This window comes from Fundulus heteroclitus, chromosome 17 (assembly GCF_011125445.2).
Source record: "Fundulus heteroclitus isolate FHET01 chromosome 17, MU-UCD_Fhet_4.1, whole genome shotgun sequence".
NCBI lineage: Eukaryota > Metazoa > Chordata > Actinopteri > Cyprinodontiformes > Fundulidae > Fundulus > Fundulus heteroclitus.
This window is the reverse complement of record NC_046377.1, coordinates 3,844,573-3,864,921: the sequence shown is the minus strand read 5'-3', so window position 1 is coordinate 3,864,921 and position 20,349 is coordinate 3,844,573. Positions and strand designations below refer to the sequence as shown.

General features: G+C 41.0%; 1 protein-coding gene across 12 annotated transcripts in view; it reads right to left on the bottom strand.

Moving 5' to 3' along the window:
* The window catches only part of LOC105929801 (pleckstrin homology domain-containing family A member 5), a 179,737-nt gene that overhangs the window by 24,419 nt on the left and 134,969 nt on the right, over positions 1-20,349 (bottom strand). For 10 of the 12 annotated variants that reach the window (XR_004933166.1, XM_036149316.1, XM_036149318.1 and 7 more), the window contains 5 exons: positions 18,100-18,380; positions 16,722-16,960; positions 13,598-13,681; positions 8,583-8,702; positions 4,508-4,561 (listed from right to left, as the gene is read on the bottom strand). Coding sequence is in view for 11 of the 12 variants with exons in the window: in XM_036149316.1 (XP_036005209.1) it covers positions 4,508-4,561; positions 8,583-8,702; positions 13,598-13,681; positions 16,722-16,960; positions 18,100-18,380 (778 nt within the window). In the remaining variant the exon portion in view is untranslated. The remainder of the gene's footprint in view (positions 1-4,507; positions 4,562-8,582; positions 8,703-13,597; positions 13,682-16,721; positions 16,961-18,099; positions 18,381-20,349) is intronic. The other 2 variants (XM_036149321.1, XM_036149324.1) reach the window with 2 other exon arrangements.

Below are 20,349 nucleotides of genomic sequence, written 5' to 3'. Positions count from 1 at the left end.
GGTACACAACAGTTCAACCCGGAAAAAGTTACCAAATTCAAGTACATATGTAGCAAGCATTTTGTTGGAGGAAAGGGCCCAACCGAAGAACATCCTGACCCAATTCCAGCGACATCAAGTCAAGGTAAGAGTATTTTGGTGGCCGACATGTTAATATTAAAGCGCCTGCTACCATGATAGCATATAGGCTATCATGGTAGCAGGCGCTAACTTGATACCCTGCTACCAGGATAGCTTACTCAAAAACATTTCAAATAAGACAAACATTAAACATATACCGATCCCTGGACAGTGATTACAAACAAAAAAACGCCCGACGACGGCATGACCGCCACGCAAGAAAAAAAAAACAAAGCTTACCCTTTGATCAACTCGGCCCGTTTTCCGTTTTTTTAAGCCCTCGACACTCAAGCCATCGTTTGAGCTGAAGGTTGGTGTGTTCTTCGACAGTTCAACCAGTAATCCGTGCGCCTGGGACATCGTCTTGGGAAAGTTTAACGCCTGTAAAGTCGGTCATATCGCTGTTTCTGTTGCATGTGTAATAGCTGGTTGCTACGGGCGTTCTCTACCTGTATGCCCTACCTAAGTGGCAATAGGGGCGTTGCTCTTGAGTCGGTGACGTCACGTGCGCGGTACGCCATTAGGAGGAACAGTCGTTCAATGAAAACAGTAAGTGAGGAGATGTAACCACCTTCCTAGATGTTCACCATCGAAGAAAAAGCACATGGGAGCTCATGTCAGTGTTGCTATAGAACATTTGGACAAGCCAGTGAGAATAGAGTCTGGTCAGATGAGGACGCACGTCATCCCCAAACCACCACAACAATGTTTGGAGGGGAAATCATCATGGTGTGGGTCTGACTTCCAGCATATGGCAACAACAGACTTCAAATATATAAAAGAAGGAAGAATGAAGAAATGTACCCGGCTGGATATTCTCAACAAGAATCTGAAGATGAACAAAGGTTGGATTTTTCACTTTGGAAGTGAATGAACTTTATGGAAAGAACTCAAGACCAGAGAGCACAGAAGACGTCCTCACTTTGTGTTCATAAATTAGATGAACTCCTTTGTTTGATTTATTTGTGTGGATTACTTGGTTTGTTCACAGACAGCCTCATTGATAACATTGACATGTTAGCTACTGACTTTTCTAAAACTGCATAGAAGTATACTTATGTTAAAACGTACAAAGTAAATGTGAATACAAATACAAACACACTTAATGTAAATTATAGACTTTACTCCCATTCCTAAACAAAAACCTTTCAAAATCGTTTGTCACTTTCATCTTGAAATTCTGAGTGTTTAGGCCTTAATAGAGCAATCACTTCAAGCTGTCAAAGCGCAGATAAAGTTATACATGACCTGCAACTTCTACGTTGTTCTTTTCTAAAGAGAAACAGATCAGCAACAATAACTTTACAAGTTTGTGCCAAACGTTTGTGCTATGGCTTGTTTTGCCTGTATTGTATTTCAAAGGGGCCTGTCCTTCTTACTTTAAAAAAATCCAGCTTATCTCTGCATGGTGTGCAGTTTATTTTTGAAAGAAAAAGTAAGAAGGGGAGAGCTAAAATCATGCCTGCACTGATTATCAGGCCATGAAGTTGTGGAAACAACAGCAGGCTGAAATCAAAAGTTCGACACCTATTCAGGAGTCTTTGTCAGTTCGCAGTCGAGCAGCTTCCAAACTACACAATGCTCAACTGCGAGCCTCCAGAGTGGACAAGAGTCCAAGATAGATGCAGAAACACATTCAGAAAGCTGAGCAAAGGTCCAGTGCCCTGCGATTTACGCTTATTGCAGTTCTCTATAAGTGATTTTCTCAAGAAACGTATGAATAAAAAAGTCTACATGTACAGCTTTAGAGATTATAAATTATTCACCCACTAGTCACCAGCTAACAGCTCTTGAGGAATAACTTTGTTGGTGAGAAATACTATTCTGTGCCAAAATGGTATCTGCAGTGAGGTGAAAATTGATGTGGTGATTAACACAGCTGCTTCACAGCAAGATGTTCTCTTTCCTGAATATTTTCTTGGCCCTTTCTTTGGAAAGTGTACAAGTTTTCTACACAGACATTTGCGGATTTTCTCTCTAGACACTTCCACAGGTCAGAAATATGCATGTTAGGTTATTTGATGATTTGAAGTTGCTGTTAAGTAAATGTGTGGGTGCATTGGCCCTGCTATAAACTCGTCAGGGTGTACCATGATTAGGCAACCAAGATGCAACAAAAAAAACCTAAAAAAACTCTATTGCTACAGCAGACCATTGGCAACAAACCCTCAGAGATCTTGTTTAAGATTCATCCTTTACCAAGTAAACTATTGTGTCAATATACCAGCAATTAATGACACTCCATTGGTGTGTTTCGACTAAAATTTGAAATAAATAATTTAAAAATAAAAGGTTGCATTAAAAATACATTTGTCATGAATCTCCTTTTTGAAATGTACTCATTAAGAAACAACAAGAAAATAACTGCAACTAAATCTGCATATTGTTCCTGTTTATGCAGCTAGGGGTAACAGTGTAGTACAGCCAGCTGCTACAGGAGGTTAAAACAATCCTTTTATCTCATAATGGCGTTGGTTGTCACAAACGCACAAGTTGTGTCTGGCCGTCATGATCTCCAGAAAAGATTTATCTGGAGGATTGTAAAGTCCCTCTATTTCAAACTGACACGTGTTGTAGATGGGCATAGGATGGGAAAGAAGGATTTCCTGTAGCGGTCTGTATTACAGCAGGTCTGAAAAAGCTTCTGATTGTTGTGTATAGTTGTAATTGGACCATATCATGGGCATTTTCCTGCAACGATTCTTTGTGTCTGTGTCAGAAATGCCGGTCATCAATCAGAGGAAACAAGCTAGCATACGCTTTTTGTTAGTGTAAACTCCTCCATCAGCAGAGCAGGTTGCGGGTTTACCGGCGATTTGTAGATGTACGTGCTAGGTCAGGTTGTCATTTAGAATTAAATTAAAAAGCTGTGTGTGTTTTAGGTGACATGGGGTTGGAATATTATAGCAACTTTGAAGAAGCGAGCTAACCGTTTCTTGGAGTAAAGAACCCTGACTAGAACCTCAAAGGGAACAAAATAATGATCATTGTCAAAAGAAATCCTGTTCGTCATTGTAGCCTAACTGAGAAGACATTTACAAATCTATTGTGGGTCATTTTATACAGTGGGAAATTTGAATTCATAGTCTGAAGAGTTTTATTTTACAGAAAGCTTTTGTATGAAACATGTGTGCTACTATGCTAGTATAAAAATACTTAGATATAACTGTAAGGTGTTTCTTTTAACGTTTATTTCCCCCAAATTGGGGTTCTGTTGAAAGTGATTGCATCAAATTTATTATAATATACCTTTAAAGATAAATAATGTGTTGAATGAAGGGAATTCTGAAAGTTGAAAACAGTACTAATAAACTGAGTTTGGATAAACATTTAAATGCATAAGGTCCTGGGGTTCATCTCATTAAAGGCAGACGGTGGAATTGGCTCTGCTTGTTTATTTCTTGGTATCTGTAAGTTTTACCTCAGTACTTCTGATGTCACTGAAACTTAGAGCACTTTAAATTTGGTTTATTTAGTTTGTTTAACTTTTTTTTTTATTTGTTGCAGCAAAAAAGTTATTCAATTGGCCAAGTTCAAATTTCTTATAAAGTTAGAGAGCTCATTGTACTTTACTGTCAGAAAATACAGTGATTTTGGAGTGACGGTTAAACATTTTCAGGTATAAAATGGCCTTTATTTGCTTGTAAATTGTAAACAGATTTAATCAACAGGATTCGCCCATCCCTAATCATTCTGGACAAATTTGTTGGGCCTTTCAGAAGCTGGACGGAGGTCAGCATGGCCATCCTTACTGGCCTGCAGCTACCTAGCACCTCGCACAGCAAACTGCAGCTTTGCAATTTAAGCTGGAGTAACTTGTTTGTTGCATCGGACAACTTGGGGCACTGAATAGATGACTACTGCAGGGCAAAACGATTCCACATGAGCAACTGTTTAGAAGATCGTCTTGCCCAGTTTAGCTCTCGTCAAAGTCGACCAAATCCTCACATTGGTAGTTTCTCCTGCTTCTAACACATCAACTTTGAGAGCAAACTTTGCTGCCTCATATATCCTACTCACTAACAGGTGGCACGATGAAGAGACAATCGGTTATTCACTTGTCAGTGGTCATAATATTATGAGGGATCGGTGCGTGTTTATTATGTTTCACATGTCACTCAAACCTGCCTGCCTTCGATTATAACTTAACTGAAAGATTGAATCACAACGCAGCAACATCCAGATGCTCCTTTAATCCACTGTAGTGACTGTAGCTGTAAGCACTAATGGGTAGTGGGAGTGTTTGTAAAATGAAACTTGAATCCCCCCCACCCCTACCACTTGCAAATGAAACTTTGTTCAGCAAATGATGAGTCATCTTATCAAAGCGTAAAATGTTGTGTTTTTGGAAGGATTCTGATTGGGTGGTCAGAACCAGAGTTCTCACCTGCTTATCCAGGTAAATAAGGTTCCTCTGAAGATGATGGGAGAGAACATCAGTCTGTAGCAGCCACAGAGGAAAGAAAAGAAATAGCAGAAAAAGGAAGGCCACATTTAGATAGAGTCAGACACACAGGGGTAGAGGAGGGAAAGCTGGGTTAATAAGAATGGAATAAGCTGTTTTTTCAGATATGAGGAGGCAAGGAACAATAAGAAGAGAAGGTAAAGAACTTAGTAAGAAAAGGATGACTGAGAAGAAACTTTACCACAGTGTAAAAGTGATAAATCCACACTTCTCCTAACAACCCTTACATTTACAGCTCGAAGGCATTCCTTATTCTCTGTATTGTTAAAGAACGATAACAGAAATACAAAATCATACAAAAAATATCTCAATATGGAGACATAGCTGAACATTCGATCTTAGAAAAAGCTTCATTTATTTTTTACTTCTGCACAGCCTGTTTTTATCTTGAACTGACACAAATGTGAGAAAAAAAATTGAGAGGTTTATTTTCGCAAGTGTTCTGCTGGCCGTAAGCAGTCAGCGGTAATGGACATCTTTGTTAAATGGTAAACGGCCTGTACTTGTATAGCACTTTCATCAAGTCCTGAGGACCCCAAAGCGCTTTACGCTACATTCACTCATTCATTCACCCGCTGATGGTGGTGAGCTACGTTGTAGCCACAGCTGCCCTCTGACCACGATAAACCGCGCAGATATTCAAGTTTGTAGGTGTGCTCCTATCGAACGAGAACAAGGCAAATGGAGCGAGTGATATACTTGTTATCCCTGTGTAAAGGCGCAACCAGTCCGCGATGCGAACAACGCATTTCAAGCGATGTAAATGGCAAGATTCAGGCGGATAGAGCGAAGCGAAACTGCAAATAGGTATGGTGGACACGCAACTACAACGAAGCAAAAGGTTGCGCGAGTTCAATGATCTGAACTTTTCTGACAATCTGCATCATGTTAAGGGTCCCCCTCGTTCATTTATTTAAGTGCAAAAATGTTTTTTATATGTTACACATCTAAACAGTACAGTTAGGCTATATTTCTATTGAGCACTGATTGATTTACTGACCGAAGAAAGATGGACAGACGCTCTGCAGCAGAGATAGAGCGCCTGTAGTTTGTATAGCATCTGGTGATGTTCCCCATGCCAGAGCTGAAATGCCTTCTCATGACCAGAATGGGTCCTGGTTCCTTTACCAGCCTCACAAATGGCCACACGAATGGTCAAACATTCCTGAAATTACCTATCACCAGGGAGATGACCCTGCTACAGCGGTGGACTGACCAGGATCAAAATAGCAATCAAGATCACTTTCCCTCATAAGTCAGAGCCTGGAAGCAGAATGCAGATGAAAAACTGTCCTAAGTATCGTCAATGGACCCTGTGGTGCATGGTGAGACTGTAGGCCTCCCTGGAAAACGACTTTCTCCATGTCTTCCTATGTGGACTGAAACCCCTCAATCCTTGAGCATGTGAGAGTCACCTGCCTTATGGATGATGAAAGGATGCTCTATTACGCCAAGCATGCTGATGGACAACTGTATGAGGTATCCGTGATACATTAATCCAGGGGGAAGAATCAACAGCATCAAGCCCAGCTTATAATAACAAGCATGTTCAACCAAACCTAGATGGGATCAGCTGACCTTCAGTAGTATCAAAAACCTCAGCAGACACAGAATACCAATCCTTGTAAAAGCTGAGAGGGCAGAGGACAAAGTCAGAACCTAGGACATAACCGCACCTCTAATATCCATAACTTAGAAAAGATGTAGCATATACCGTAGATACGTAAAGATATCATTTTTAGATATGGAAATAGCATTCATATCTAGCGTTTCCTACTATGTGTGAGAAAAATGCATTAAATGTGAACTGTGGGGATTCTGTGTTTCGCTCTGCCCACGCTGGGAACACATCGCCTGCATCATCCGGTCAAGCCTGTCTCCATCTGCATCACCTGGTCACCTGCCTGTTCCTGACAACATTACTTGGTCAGCCCGTCTCAGTCATCTCCTGTCGTCATCAGCCATTCCTGCATGCCTGTCTCTTCTGCCACCATCACCCGTTTTAAAATAAACCTTTTATAAACGCCACACTGCGTCTGGTTCGAATATTGGGTTCCCAGAAGATCCAAGCATTACAATCACCTGATGTGATCCCCATTCTAGGTGTGGGTGGCCTGCTTTTCTGATCATAGAGAACCAATTCTGACTATGGTTTACCAAGAATGTCTCTAGACACACAGCAAGTAGTAATCACATCAGGAGGGGTTGTTGAAATGTATTAAATCTAGTTTATTACATAGGCAATTCACAACACGTCTTCTCAAGGCACTTCAGAAAAAAAAATCTTATTTGGAACAATAAATACAATTAGGCACCTTTAGTTTGGAGGATGCATTAACTACTGACGTAAGTGTAGTTCAAATTAAGCAGTGATTTACATTTGGTAATTAACAGTTAAAGTGATGCAGTAATATTGGACAGGCCAGGAAAGGTTTTGTCATGATAACCTGCATATCATGCACACAAACAGACTTTCAGTAGTTTAGTAATTGTTGGAATGAGTATTAACAGTTTCCCATTGTAAAAAACTATCCAAATAAATACTTAATGCAAAAATATTAAGCTCCTCTGTACCAATCAGTGACGTAAATAAGTAAATAAGTCTTGACTGTGCAAGCTGGAAGTTTATTGGACTGAAAAAAGAACAGTGACTTGTTAAAAAAAAAAAAAAACACAAACACTGATGCATAGAAAGCTGAAACCACATGCATCCCAAATCCCAACTGCTCACAAGCCCTAAAAAGGCTCACGTGGACAAGATTATAACCTCTGCCAACACTACACTGACACACATACAGAACACAAAATCAGGTAAAGAACTCCCATCACCACAAAATCACACTTATCGATTTGTGCCAAGATTTTCCACAGAAAAGCCCTCCAAAATGAAATTGGATTTGGTGTGTTAACAGAGACATGGATAAATCATGTCTCTGGTCGAGAATTCTGTGTATCTCTGTATCTTTGGACGAGTGTCTAAAATTGACAAATGTTATAAATGTCTTTGGTCACACAAAAGATAACTTGGCAAGGCCATGCATGAAGTTTTTATGGCAACATAATACAACAGAAACAAGGGACGGCGTGTCTTTTCACCTAACAAACAGTGCCCTGCTGAGTGCTACTATCAGGACTTGTAAATGGTTATGGTTGGCTCTAGTAAACATGTTTTATTGTGTGTTCATTTACTGCCCTCATCACGTATTGCCCTCATGTATTTTTAAAGATTTTACTGACATTTTATCTTCTATTATTAAGTTGGAAAACATTTTCATTCTAGGGGATTCACATTGTTGGTGCCTCATAAAACTCAGCAGCTGAACTGATTCTGATTATTTTAACTTTGTCCGACGTGTTTCTGGACCTACCCATGATGTAGAAGGCCATACCTTGGGCCCTGTTGGGTTTTTTTGTGCCTCAACATGTGTTTGTAGGAGATGTAAATTTGAGATATCTTTGTTGCCTTTGGTGACCTCTACTTTAGCTCTGAGCAAATACTGTGGCAATTAAAAACTCAATGTGTTCTATGTGTTTTTTTGTTGTTGTTTTTGACAATTATCTGCTTTCTGATGGGAATGATTCAGACACTCTTATCCAGTGCTTTACCAGAGAACGCTCATCCATTATGGAGACAGTAGCACCTATTAAAACAAGTGCTATGTAGGTATTCCATTGGATGATTGAGTCTATTCTAAACTTATTGACAATGTGTCGCAAATCTGATCAACTATGCAAGAAAACCGTGTTTGAAGTACACAGTATATTTAGTCTCTTTTTGGTATATAACCTTTACGCACACACCAAATTCAATGTAGATATTTATGTTTTAAACGTTCCCAAGACAATCACAAACTGCCACATGCCACAACAACCAAAAGTACAAAATGGAGAAATGAAGACATGACCGGCACACTATTGAATCACACCATGAATCCCTTAACAACACAGAGAAACAAAGAATACGTAACACATGCGTGCATGCACACTTAGGGCTGACCTTGGCGTTGGGCCCTTCTACTCCTAGGGCCATTAGCTGTGCTACTGTATGTTCCCGCAGGCTGTTGATTTCTGCCTGCTGCCGGCGGAGCTTGATGAGCAGCAATGTCAGCTCCTCAGGCTGCACATAGCAACACAAAGAGGAGAAAAAAAACAACCGCTAAAATTGACTTTTGTATATTTTGTCAGACTTTCGGATTGTCGGATAGATTAATGCTTAAAAAAAAACACAATACTTCCTTAAGGTTTTTGCAAACAAAACTCTACATCACTTTTCTAGGACCACAATTGTGTACTATGCAGATGACTACCTTGTTTAGGTTTAACAGCTGCCATAAACGTTTCAACTTACGGCTTTGTATTTGATCACAGTGCAGCTGTGGTAAGCATTCTTGTCTCACAACTAGAGGGTTTGCTTTCCTGCTCTACTAGAGTTTGCACACTTGCAAAACTCTTCACTCTCTGTGTGGAGTTTGCAAGAATGAAATGGCTTTCTCCCACACTTAAAAACACTGTCTATAACATTAGTGGGCAACTCTGAATTGTCCTTAAATATGAGTCTTGTTAGTACAGGTATCATGCCTCAACAAAAATGCTGTTGTACTGGTGCACAACCTCCTGTTTTAATTACTCTTATGAGCCCTGTATGTAAGGTTAAATTAATGAGCCACATAGCAGCAGGACATATAACATCTAAGATGCCATATTGACATTACAAACAGGTATATCTGAATGAAGTAGAATTCCACTGAAAAGTTTATTTATTTCAGTAATTTGGTTTATGACGTTCAACTTGTATATCATATAGTTTCATAAACACACAAAGTGATGTACTTCCCGCATTTATTTTTGGTCATTTTAATCATTTTGACTAACAGTTTATTAAACCCCATCATTCTGTTTCCCAGAAAATGAGAATATAACATCGGACTAATAAAATGGGCTTTATTCAAATGTGAGCCTACTGAAAATTATGTCCATGTAAACTATTGCCTCCTTACAGACTTCTTCTATGATCAGAACCATACAGTGAAGGTGGAGAGGAAGGACCTTCTTGTAGCTTCTTTGGACCTGGCTAAAGGATTTAGCTCGGTGCCCCACAAGCTTCTCTGGGCTGCCTTTACATTCTGCAGTATTCCAGACTCCATTACAACCCTGGTGAAGTCCTATTTTGAGGACTTGCAATTCTGCTTTGCCACCACTGAGGTTACCAACTCTTGGCAGATGCTGGAAGTTGGCATTACGGTGTGATGCACCATCTCACCACTGGCTTTTACAATGGTAATGGAGGAGATCGTCTGATAGATCTATAAATATCTATATATCTGAGGTACGATATGCTTGGTGGGTGGAGAGTGGCTTAACTCTGTCCATGTCTCCCTCCTCTCAGAGGTTACATGGATGACATCACCATCTTGACCAAAACAACCAATGCAACAGAAAACTGGAAGAAGCCATGCAGTTTTTCCATTGTTAAGGGGGTGCTGGTTGACCTTAAGTTCTTTATCAGAATTAACCCAATACCCACAGTGTCTAAGCAGCTGATGAAAAGCCTTAGATGTTGGTATGATCCATGTCTGAAATGCACCAACCTTGGTGGCAAGCTTTCTTAAATTCATCATCAGAGCAACATATGACATTCTTCCAACACCAAAATGTTTTTATCAGTGGCTGGGTGAAGATCCAGAGTGCACCTAATGCTCTAGGCCAGCATCTCTCAAACACATAATGACAGGGTGTAAGGTCAGCCTCACTCAAGGATGTTACACCTGACACAGCTCTGGAATAGAAGAGACCAGCTACCAACTCTCTGAGGACAGAAATGAGGAGAAACAGCTAAACTAAAGCATAATAAGCTTCAATGCAGTCCCCACCCTCAGACCTGAGATAATGCACCGGTTTTCTTCTCTAAAGAAAGTCTTTCTCATAGAACCTCTTTCCCCTGGGAGAACGAAGCCTATGAATGTAAACACCTGCACTATGCCGAACTTACAGCAGAGGCTTAACAGCATGAGCCCCAGAGTGAAACATTGATTTATGTCTCTTTCCACTGACAAAACCTTCATTTACAATTAAAATATGGACTTTTTTTTCTTACCCCATGTCTCAGGTTCAGAATGGTATTAACACAACTATGTGACAGTCGTTTCCCATGCCCCGGATACGTCTGAGTGTGGTGAGCTCTTGATCCTCTGATGGTAGCAGCCGTCCTCACTCTGTGTATCTCTTGTGTGGGCTTTGCTTAACAATCCCTTCAAGGCTATGGTTATACTTATGGTTGTTTCACCATTCTCTAACACACTTTTTCCTTGTACCCAACTTTCCATTAATATGATACAGCCCTTTCCGAACACCCTGCTTTTTAGGGTGCTTTCCTATTGTGGTAACCCCTTTGTAATGGGAGGTGTCAGGGACTGTGTGCTGGTCAGGTCAGCAGACTTTTGCATGGTTGTGAAGGACATAATATGCTATAACATTATATAATAAAATAATGTTTTATTGGTATACAGAATAGTTTAAACATTCTATGACACAGACTTTTGATTTTAACATCTGCCATTTTGACATAACAGAAATTACAGAGCTATAAGCATATGGTATATTTTTAAGTTATTCAGCTATGGCTGTAGATAGAAGACCAGTACAGTTCTGTGATAGAAAATATACCAAAATAAAATAAAAAACACTAAATGAGCAATTAAGTGCAATAGAATAAATAAAGGTTAGGCATTTGAATATGATATTGAAAGTCTGGATTATTGAATACATTGTCCTACTGGAATTACCTTATAAGGTTATAGTAACAGGTACAGAAACTTTAACTAATGAAACACAGAAGGGTAACACTCACTAGCATTAAAAGACAAACATCATCAGGAAATGAAAAAAAAAAGACCAAACCAAAATATCCAAACTTCTCTTTTTATTGCTGTCTCTTTGTTATCTAATACATTTTCAGTTGTATTTGCAACAGTATGTTAGAGACAGGGACGTATCCCATCATGCTGAAATATTAAACTTAATCATTTCAATGTGGCATATTTTCAAGCATAGAGGTCTCCAACAAAATATTGCATCTTTTAAAATAAACACGAAAAACACATTCATGTCAAATTCCTGTCATATATTAAAAGGATACATTTCAACAAGATTTTCTGTTTTGACTCCAAAATAACACTTTCAGATAAAAATCTGTTTTTCAAATTTTTTTTTTTTTACGTTTACTGTTCAAATTCAATGGTGCCCGTTGAAAAACATCCTCTGATTTTGTCTCAACCGTGTTCCTCTTGCGCAAACTTGCTTTGACAGTCAGAGGAGTCTGGGTTTGAATCCTAGCCTGGGGTTGTTCTCCATGGTGCTTGTACAGTATGTTGTCTCCATCAGTGCTTGGGTTCCCTCCAGTCACCCTGCCCCCCTCTCATAGTCCAAAGGCAAGCATGTTGCAGATTAATTGAACCAGAATCAGATTTAATTGCCAAGTTTGTTCGTACAGGACAGAACTTGACTGTGGAATAGTCAAGTTAGGAATCCTGGGTGGTTGAGATGGTGGAGGAAAGTGTATTCCCAGGCACACATCATCCGGCGACCTGTTTACCCAGGAAGCAAACTGCAGGGGGTCCAGCATGGGGCCTGTGATCTCCATCGGGTGCCTTAATTCCAGTCGCTCAAAAGATTTCATGACCACAGACGTTAGGGCCACAGGCCTGTGGACATTTAACCCTGTGATGTAGTGTTTGATGCACAAGGGAACCTCAAACAGCTACAAGAACTTGTTAAAGATAGAGCCAAGTTAAGATAGGGTCCAATTGGCCAGCGCAAGCCCTCAGTGATGATAGGGAGACATTGTCAGGTCTCTGGACACTGAAAGAGCCAATTGACATATTTCTCAGATATCCAGATAGTGAGTCTGAGAGGGATGGGGTGGTTGGTGTATGGGGAGCTTTTTTCAAAGTGTGATATGGACAAGATGGAGGTGTGGATAGCTGCTTTCCAAATCAGCAGTAGAAGCTGAAGTTTCTGCTTGGGGTGTGGGATGGGCTCCTGTAGGTCATGATGTTTTCAAAGCATTCCAACTGTAGCAGGGTTGTTAGATGAGAAGCAGTTTTTTAGCTTCTCTCTGTATCTTAGCTGCCTTGATCTCCATGGTGAGCTTGTTCCTGGCCCGGTTATACAGGGCCTGGTTCCCACTGTTGTAAGCCTATTCCTTGTTGCTACACAGCTTCCTCAGAAGTGAACCATGTCGTTATACGTGCGAAAGGTCTTGGTCTGCACACACGTCCTCACTACAGGCCTTCCAGTCTGAAACATCTGCCTTGAGTCATCATTCCACTTCCTAATAGTCCTAACCACAGGCTTAGCGGTTTTCAGTTTCCGCCTGCAGGTTTGGATGAGATGAAGCAGAAACTGATCAGAGAGTTCCAAAGCGGCCCTGCTGACAGCGAGGTATGCATCTCTCTCTCTCAATTATCCTTAGGTATCGTTTGTGTGCATGGTTTCTGGTCCTGTGTCTTGACCCTTGGAGATGGAGACCAACCCCCACGTATGCCAGCTTATATTTGCTTGGTCACAGCATACATGATGGATGGATGTGACTGAGTGACTTTCATTTCAGACAGCTAAAAAACTGGGTTAAGTGTGCTGGGAACTATATAGCTGAATATACCTAGACTGCATTTTAAGCCAAAATATGCTTAATACTTTATCCGTAGCGTTAGTTAGAAACTTTAGCTAATGCAATAAAAAACATTTTCTCTCCAGAAAAATCACGACTGCTATAAAATCTTGTTTTTGTTTACATTAAAAGCATTTTTTTCCTATGATATCTTAACATATTTTGAGACTATATTATCATTATCTGTTTAAAGATCAGAAGTTATAAAGCATTGTACAGTTACTGATGAGCAAAGTTTGAAAAAGCAACAACAAGGCCACCATGACTCTAAAATGAGATAGACATGTTAGCGTTTGTGAGTAAAAGAAGCCTGGAAGGGCACGGAGGAGAAGCGCAGCACTCACCGTCTTCCCTTGCAGAGACTGTGGCGTGATGGTTTGTGGAGGGACACAGGTTGCTATGGACCGTCGGTCAGCTGGACATCCGTACTGTGGTGGATGGAAAAGAGATGGACAGTCCTGGTAAAGATGTGTAATTACCCCTAAATACTTTCCTCCTTCATTCCAGTGGCATTTAGAACATTTCAACCTTTTGATTTGAGTATATTATTCAAAGGAGGAGAAACATGTGCATGCATGTTTATCTATGCTTGGAATATAAACCCCTTGTTCCAGAGGAAACCTGTGATAAAATAACCTTTAGTAAATGGTCACAAGAAACTGAAGAAGCTCTGCAGGATTGATTTGAGGCTACAGACTGATATGTACCGAGTCATGGCATTAAAATCCTTTCCATGCAACTGGCAGAGTGTGTGACCAATGTTAATTAAATAAAAAACTCAACTCTCAATTAAAGAAAGGAGTTAGGTGATTTTCGCTCAACCAGCACTTTATTAATTCTTGCAAAAATGAGAACAGAAAAACAGTGTCAAAATCCCTCTATGCTGCCTCTGTGGTTGTTCTGCTTTAAAGGGGATATAAGTAATATATTTACTGTAAAGTCAACCTAAATCATTCTCACTTGTCACCTGGGATGGAAGTAACATTCCCTATAAACAATCAGTCCTCTCCTTCAACAATATCTTAGTTGAGTTTTTCTCCTTTTAAATCTAGAGGTACGGTCCGGAACTACTTAGGTTCAGTGTGTAGCTCGTGTTTACTTCCTGGTTCCTCAGCCAGTCATATGAAAGTTCTCAGGGCTCCCAACACAGAACGTAGCATCTGGTATTTATCTTGGTAAAAGAGCAGCAGCCGGCTAACATGGAAGCCAGTAAGAGAAGCAGACTAGAAATAGAAAAGAATACATTATCTTATACCTATCCTGTGGATGTAAAAATTCACAACACCAACACATCGTTTAGAAATGGCACATTAGATTGTTGCGATTGGCAAGCTGTTGTACCGATTTGAGCCACAAGGTGTCGGTATTACTTATAGCACCTTTAACTACGACATAAAGTCTCTCGGTTAAATTGGTGTTCTTCAGTGGAAAGCAATAACACATGAAAAGTGAGATGCCTAATCTTCAATTAGGCTCTCATGAATAGGCTTTTAAAATCATCAACAAGGTTGACACTATAGCTTTAACCCTTGGACTTATGAACCTATGAACTTCAGGGAGGACTTCATCCGCATGTGCATCTGGCAGATAATCTCTACAGAAAACCTCCCAGGCTTTATCGAGGTACACAAAAAATAACCTCTATCATACATCTGACCTTGCTAAGCAGAGGAAGAGGCACGCTTAGTTTATACAAAATACCAAACAAAGAAGTTATTTTTAAATGTTCCAACCCCACCACCTATATAAGCTTCTGAACCAGAACAGGGAGCTGCTTCCCCAATAACAAACCCTGGATCACCAGCGACCTGAAGGAACTGCTGAATAAGGGGGGAGGGAGACAGGGAATTATTGCACAGTAAACAGTAGAGAAACAACTTAAATTTAAGATCTGAGACATCAGGGAGGTGTACAGGAAGAAGGTGGACTGCAGGGTCCAGAAGAACAATACCAGATATATGTGCTCAGGGATGAACAATGTCACAGGCTTCAAGCAGGAGGATCAGACAGTCAAAAGTCTGGTCACAGCCAATGGACTGAACACATTCATTGGTCATTGGCTGGTGGCAGGACAGAAGGATGCTGAGCTTGTTCCTGAACTCAACCTAACAGACATTCCACCCAGCTGTATGGGCTCGACACATAGGGAGCGACAAACGTCAGGGGCAGGTGGCCGCCATCGCCACCTCAACAGCAACGGCAGCGATATGAATCATGCTCTTGGGTCGCTTGTCTCCAAGAAACTTGATTGTTCATGAAATTTAAGGGATTTTGACGTTTTCAAAGCAGTCTGTGACAGTCAAGGCATCAAGGAGTGCGAAGATTCAACTGAAATCTTGCTGTAAAGTCTAAACTACAAAACCTTGGGTTCATCCTGTATTACAGACAAGGAAACAGCATGGAGAATAGATTGATTTGATGGCGGATCTTCAAGACTGCCATGTTCTTTTTCTCTGATACACTCGACAACTGCTGAATCATCTGCATATATCTGCAGATGATGGGAGTCTGTCCTGTGCTGAAAGTCTGAGGTGTAAAGAGTAAAAAGGAATGGTGAGAGTACAGTCCCCTGTGGTGCTCCTGTGCTGCTGACCACCTGATGAGACACACCACCCTTCAGTCTCACAATCTGTGGTCTGTTTGTCAGGTAGTCTCTGATCTAGAAACAGACTGGCCTGTTGTATGGTATGCCAATCATCACCACATAGATGTACTTGTCAGACAGAAACAAAGAGCATGAATCCCTTTCACAGGAAAATCAAAGTAAACATGTTTGGACTTTTTAGAATGACTCCAGATCCAACAAGGACATCCTTTATGAAGGGAGACAGGATGCCAAGCAAACCAGGACAGATTTTAAAAAACAGACATCTGTGTTTTCTCTTCTATATGAAAGGTTTAGAGTTTAACTGAGATTTCCTTACGGCACATTTGCTCTCTTTTCCCTGATCACTTTATACATTTAAAGAACCTCATCACCCTCTCAGAAATTATAACAGTTTATACACTTTGTGTGGAATATGAACTCACAGCAACCAGTGGTGGTTGTTTAGGAAATCTTCAGTAGCCCGTCCATCCATCCAGAAAATCCAAACCCAGTTGACATTTACTCAGGTGTATCTAGTCAGGTGTGCCCATTAACACTTCATCATTGATATTCAGATCATTAGAATCCTTGGAGGGAATCCCAACCAGCCATGTATTCCTGCCAAACTCATCCATATGAGAGGGAAATCCAACTAATCTACTCAGGAGGCTGAGAAAACTCTTAAGATCGTTTGGACAGTCAGGGGCTGAAAACAATGAAATCTGACATGGTGTATATTAAGAAGCAAAGATAATATACTACAGCAAGCCCTGTGACCTGGACAGACGCGTGTGACTAGGATATAGCATAGCTTAATGTATCAGATGTGTTCTGAAAAGGATGTTTTGTATGACTTGGCCTTGAAAGAGCATGCACTTTACCTTGGTGAGGTGAGACCTCTGCCGACGGTCCAACGTCCCATCCCCTCGGAGGACAGGCGAGGACACCTCGGAGAGTGAGCTGCTGGGATTGGGAGCGCCCTGCTGGTGAGGAGGGGAGAAGGTGCTGTAGAGCGCCAGGGATCCATGAGACGGTGAAGTGGAGATGGACCGTGCCACAGCATGTTCAGAGATGTTTCCCATGGTCTTTGTGCTGGGCAGGGTGCCATAATGACCCACCACTAAAAACATGGGAACCACAAGTCAAAGTGGATTTAGAAGTTTGTGTTATAAAGGCACAGCTGAAATATGTATTTAAACGGGTCCATTGTTTTAAGGAGGGAGTCAGAAATCACGTTATCTGCGTTTTTTGTTTAGGAGATTCAGAGCCAATAAGGTACAGCTGAGGTAGGGTCTTAGTTACAGTGCCTAAACTTTTCCACATTTTGAGGCGTTATAGCCACAAACTTAAGTGTTTGTTTTATTTTAGAATTGTATGTGACGCAACAACACCAAGTCAGGAATAACTGAAGTGGAAGAAACCTTTTGATGCCCCTAAATAAATCAAGTGCAACCCTTGGCTTCACAAGCCATTTAATTAGTAAACAGAGTTGAGCTGTAAGATATTTCCTCTTAGTATAAATGAAACTGGCCTATGAAGCCCTCATAGGTTGGTTAGAGGGCAAACGGCATGATGGAGGCCAAGGAGCCCAGCAGACAGGTCAGGTAGAAAGTCAGAGACATATAAAAGTAGGTTTAGGGTCTAAAATAATCTCCCAAACTTTGAACATCTCGCAGAGTTCTGTTCGAACGTGGAGAGAAGACGGACCGCCTGCAGGCTGGGCAAGGAGAGCATTAATCAGAGAAGCAGACAAGAGGACAATGATAACTGGAGAAGCTGGAGGCAACGTAGGAGACACAGGCGTGAAAGATGTTGCTCTGTTCAGATGAGACTAAAAGGGATCTTTATGGCCGCTAAAGGTGGTTGTCTTCCAAAGTATTGATTGAGGGGGCTGAAGACAAATGCACGTTGCACTTTTTCAAATTCTGTTTGGAATAAAGTTAGAATACGATGAAATCTTTTCTTTTACCTACACAATGACGCACTACCTTGTGTTTATCCTTCCTGGTCATTTTTAGATCTCCTTTGAAAAAAATTGGCTTTTACGACTTGGTAATGTGTGGGTTTTGTCTTGATCTTATGTTGTTTCCATGTAAGCTTTATGTCCATTTATTTAGCCATTCTATTCCATTTAGAATTGTATTGGTTCCATTTGTTTCTATGTGCTACTTTTATCTGTACAGCACTTTAGCCTCTGAGTTTGTTTTAAGCGCCTTATGAACAGAGATGGACGGGGACACAAAGGGTGTGAGTGTATACCTGTGGGCTGGGCCAAGCTCTGCCTGGAGAACGCCTGTCTCTGCTGCCACTCATACAGCTGCCACATGGTGTCGTCCTTCATCGATCTGCGCTTCTCCGCCGTGCCGATGGTGGAGACCGGGCGGAGGGCCCGGTCGTAAACAGAACCCGCCACGCTGCAGATGCTATCGGGCCTCATCATGCTGTTGCGGGGCAGTGTGCGGTAACCCTCGGGGTAGCAGGGCACGATCGGCCCTCTGTGGCTGGGCATGTTCCTGGGCAATGTCTGGTATGACATCACGCTGCAAGAGGCAACAAAGAGAACGTAGGGAAGTAAGTTTTTGCTGACCCCTACAGACGAGGACTGCTATTTTCTCCGCGTTCCTGGGAGCTCAGTGGCAGTCTACCTGGAACGGGACATGTTCAAGGGCAAACATAGTTTCAGCTCCCGGTTTTGCTGGTAAAGCATTACCCTCAACCTCTGGGTGTCCATACACATGTTGTTATGGCTATTTTCGGTGGGTCAGTCCTAGTCTTTATTTAGCCCAGGAAAACATGCTGAAACGATTTTTTAACAAATGTGTCCTGCCTTGGTTTGAGCAGAACAAAGACGCTGAGAGTGCGGTTTGGCTAGCCCATTTGACCAAAATAACTTTCCAACCATATTTAGATTAACCAATAGGCCTCTTCATGGGGATGGCTTATCTGCATTTACCTTTAAACAGAGGGCAAAGTCATCCCTATGCCTTTGATGCTGCGAAGGATAAAGCATCAAGAGGAGAAATACTGAGAATAAGCTACTGGAACACCTGTAAAAAGAAGGGAATCTTCTTCGATAATCTAGATTTGACCACTATCTTAACAGTCTTGTGCCAGGAGTTCAACACAAATAATGGCTAAGCTGTAATAAACTGTGATTCTGCAATTTTTGCATTGACCAAAAGATAAATAAAGCAATGACTCTCAGGGTTCAGGATAGTACATTTAGTTTTTACAAGTTGTGCATGTGCAAATGCATTTTTTGTAATACTTACCAAAAACAGCAGAATTAGGTCAGCTGGTAAAATAAGTATTAAACATTTCAACATTTTTCTTTGTAATCAAATTTCTAACGGGGACTTTGCTATGATGTGTACACCTGATACAATCCATGCATGCAAATTAATCTAAGCAGATTTGTGCATAAACTAACCATAAAATGGAATGGCACAGGTAACAGGTAATGAACACATGAAGGAGCGTAGCTGCAAAAAGCCACAGCACAGCAACAAACCAGGTGAAAGCTGTCAGTACTTAGAGAGCAATCCTTTCCCCTATCAGCTTTTTTTTTTTTTTTTTGCACAAGGAGTGTCTTGCGATGGATAAAAGCAAAGAGCTCTTCAGACTACAGCAGCCTTAACGTTGCAAACTTTTGAATGTTCCAGTGAGCGCTGTTAGAGCCATCGTCTGGATGCGGACACGACATAACTCCACCATAAACCAGCCAAAAATCAGGTACTCCCTGCAATGTTTCTGAAACCAAGTCAGAAGTAGAATAATAAGAACAGGTGCTCAAGACGTAAGCAGGATGGACAGAGGGCTTCAGATATGCCAGGAAATAGGTGAAGTAGCAGACTGAAGATGATGTATCGTTCTCTCCCTTTACTCTCCTCTTTCTCTTTCACATTTTATCCTTTTTTCTCTCTCCTACCTTCTTGTTTCAGTGTCCATATAACATAAAATATTCCCTGCATAAATTCTAATAAAGCTTCTTGCATGTATAAATCAAGCGGAGCACTATAGTGAAAGCGGAAAGGCTCCGCTTCTTAAAGTAAAATCTGTTGGGCTCTTTTTGGCATAAAGACAACAATTATTACTGCCACATTGCCAGGCAGGACACGCACACACACAGAAAAAAACCTGGAATTAGTAGGCACAGCTTTTCCATGAACACACTACATATGTCTGTAATGTGTAAGATTTTACTTGAGGAAAAAAAAAAAACAAGTTTGCATGACGTTTTCTACGGAACATCTGGACACGTTAATACTGGGAAAAACTGTCCGCTGACATTAAACCAGAATTGAACTGGATGGCTCTGATTACACAAACCGTGCATTTAGGGGAGTGTCACTGCACCACACCCCACAAACACCACACCAATAGTGAAGTTGGAGGGCGGAACATCATGATATGATGCTGAAACACTTCATATGACTGAGGGAGAGATGAAATACACCAGACATTCCCTGACAAGAACCTGAAGATGAAACTAGGCTGGATCTTGCATCA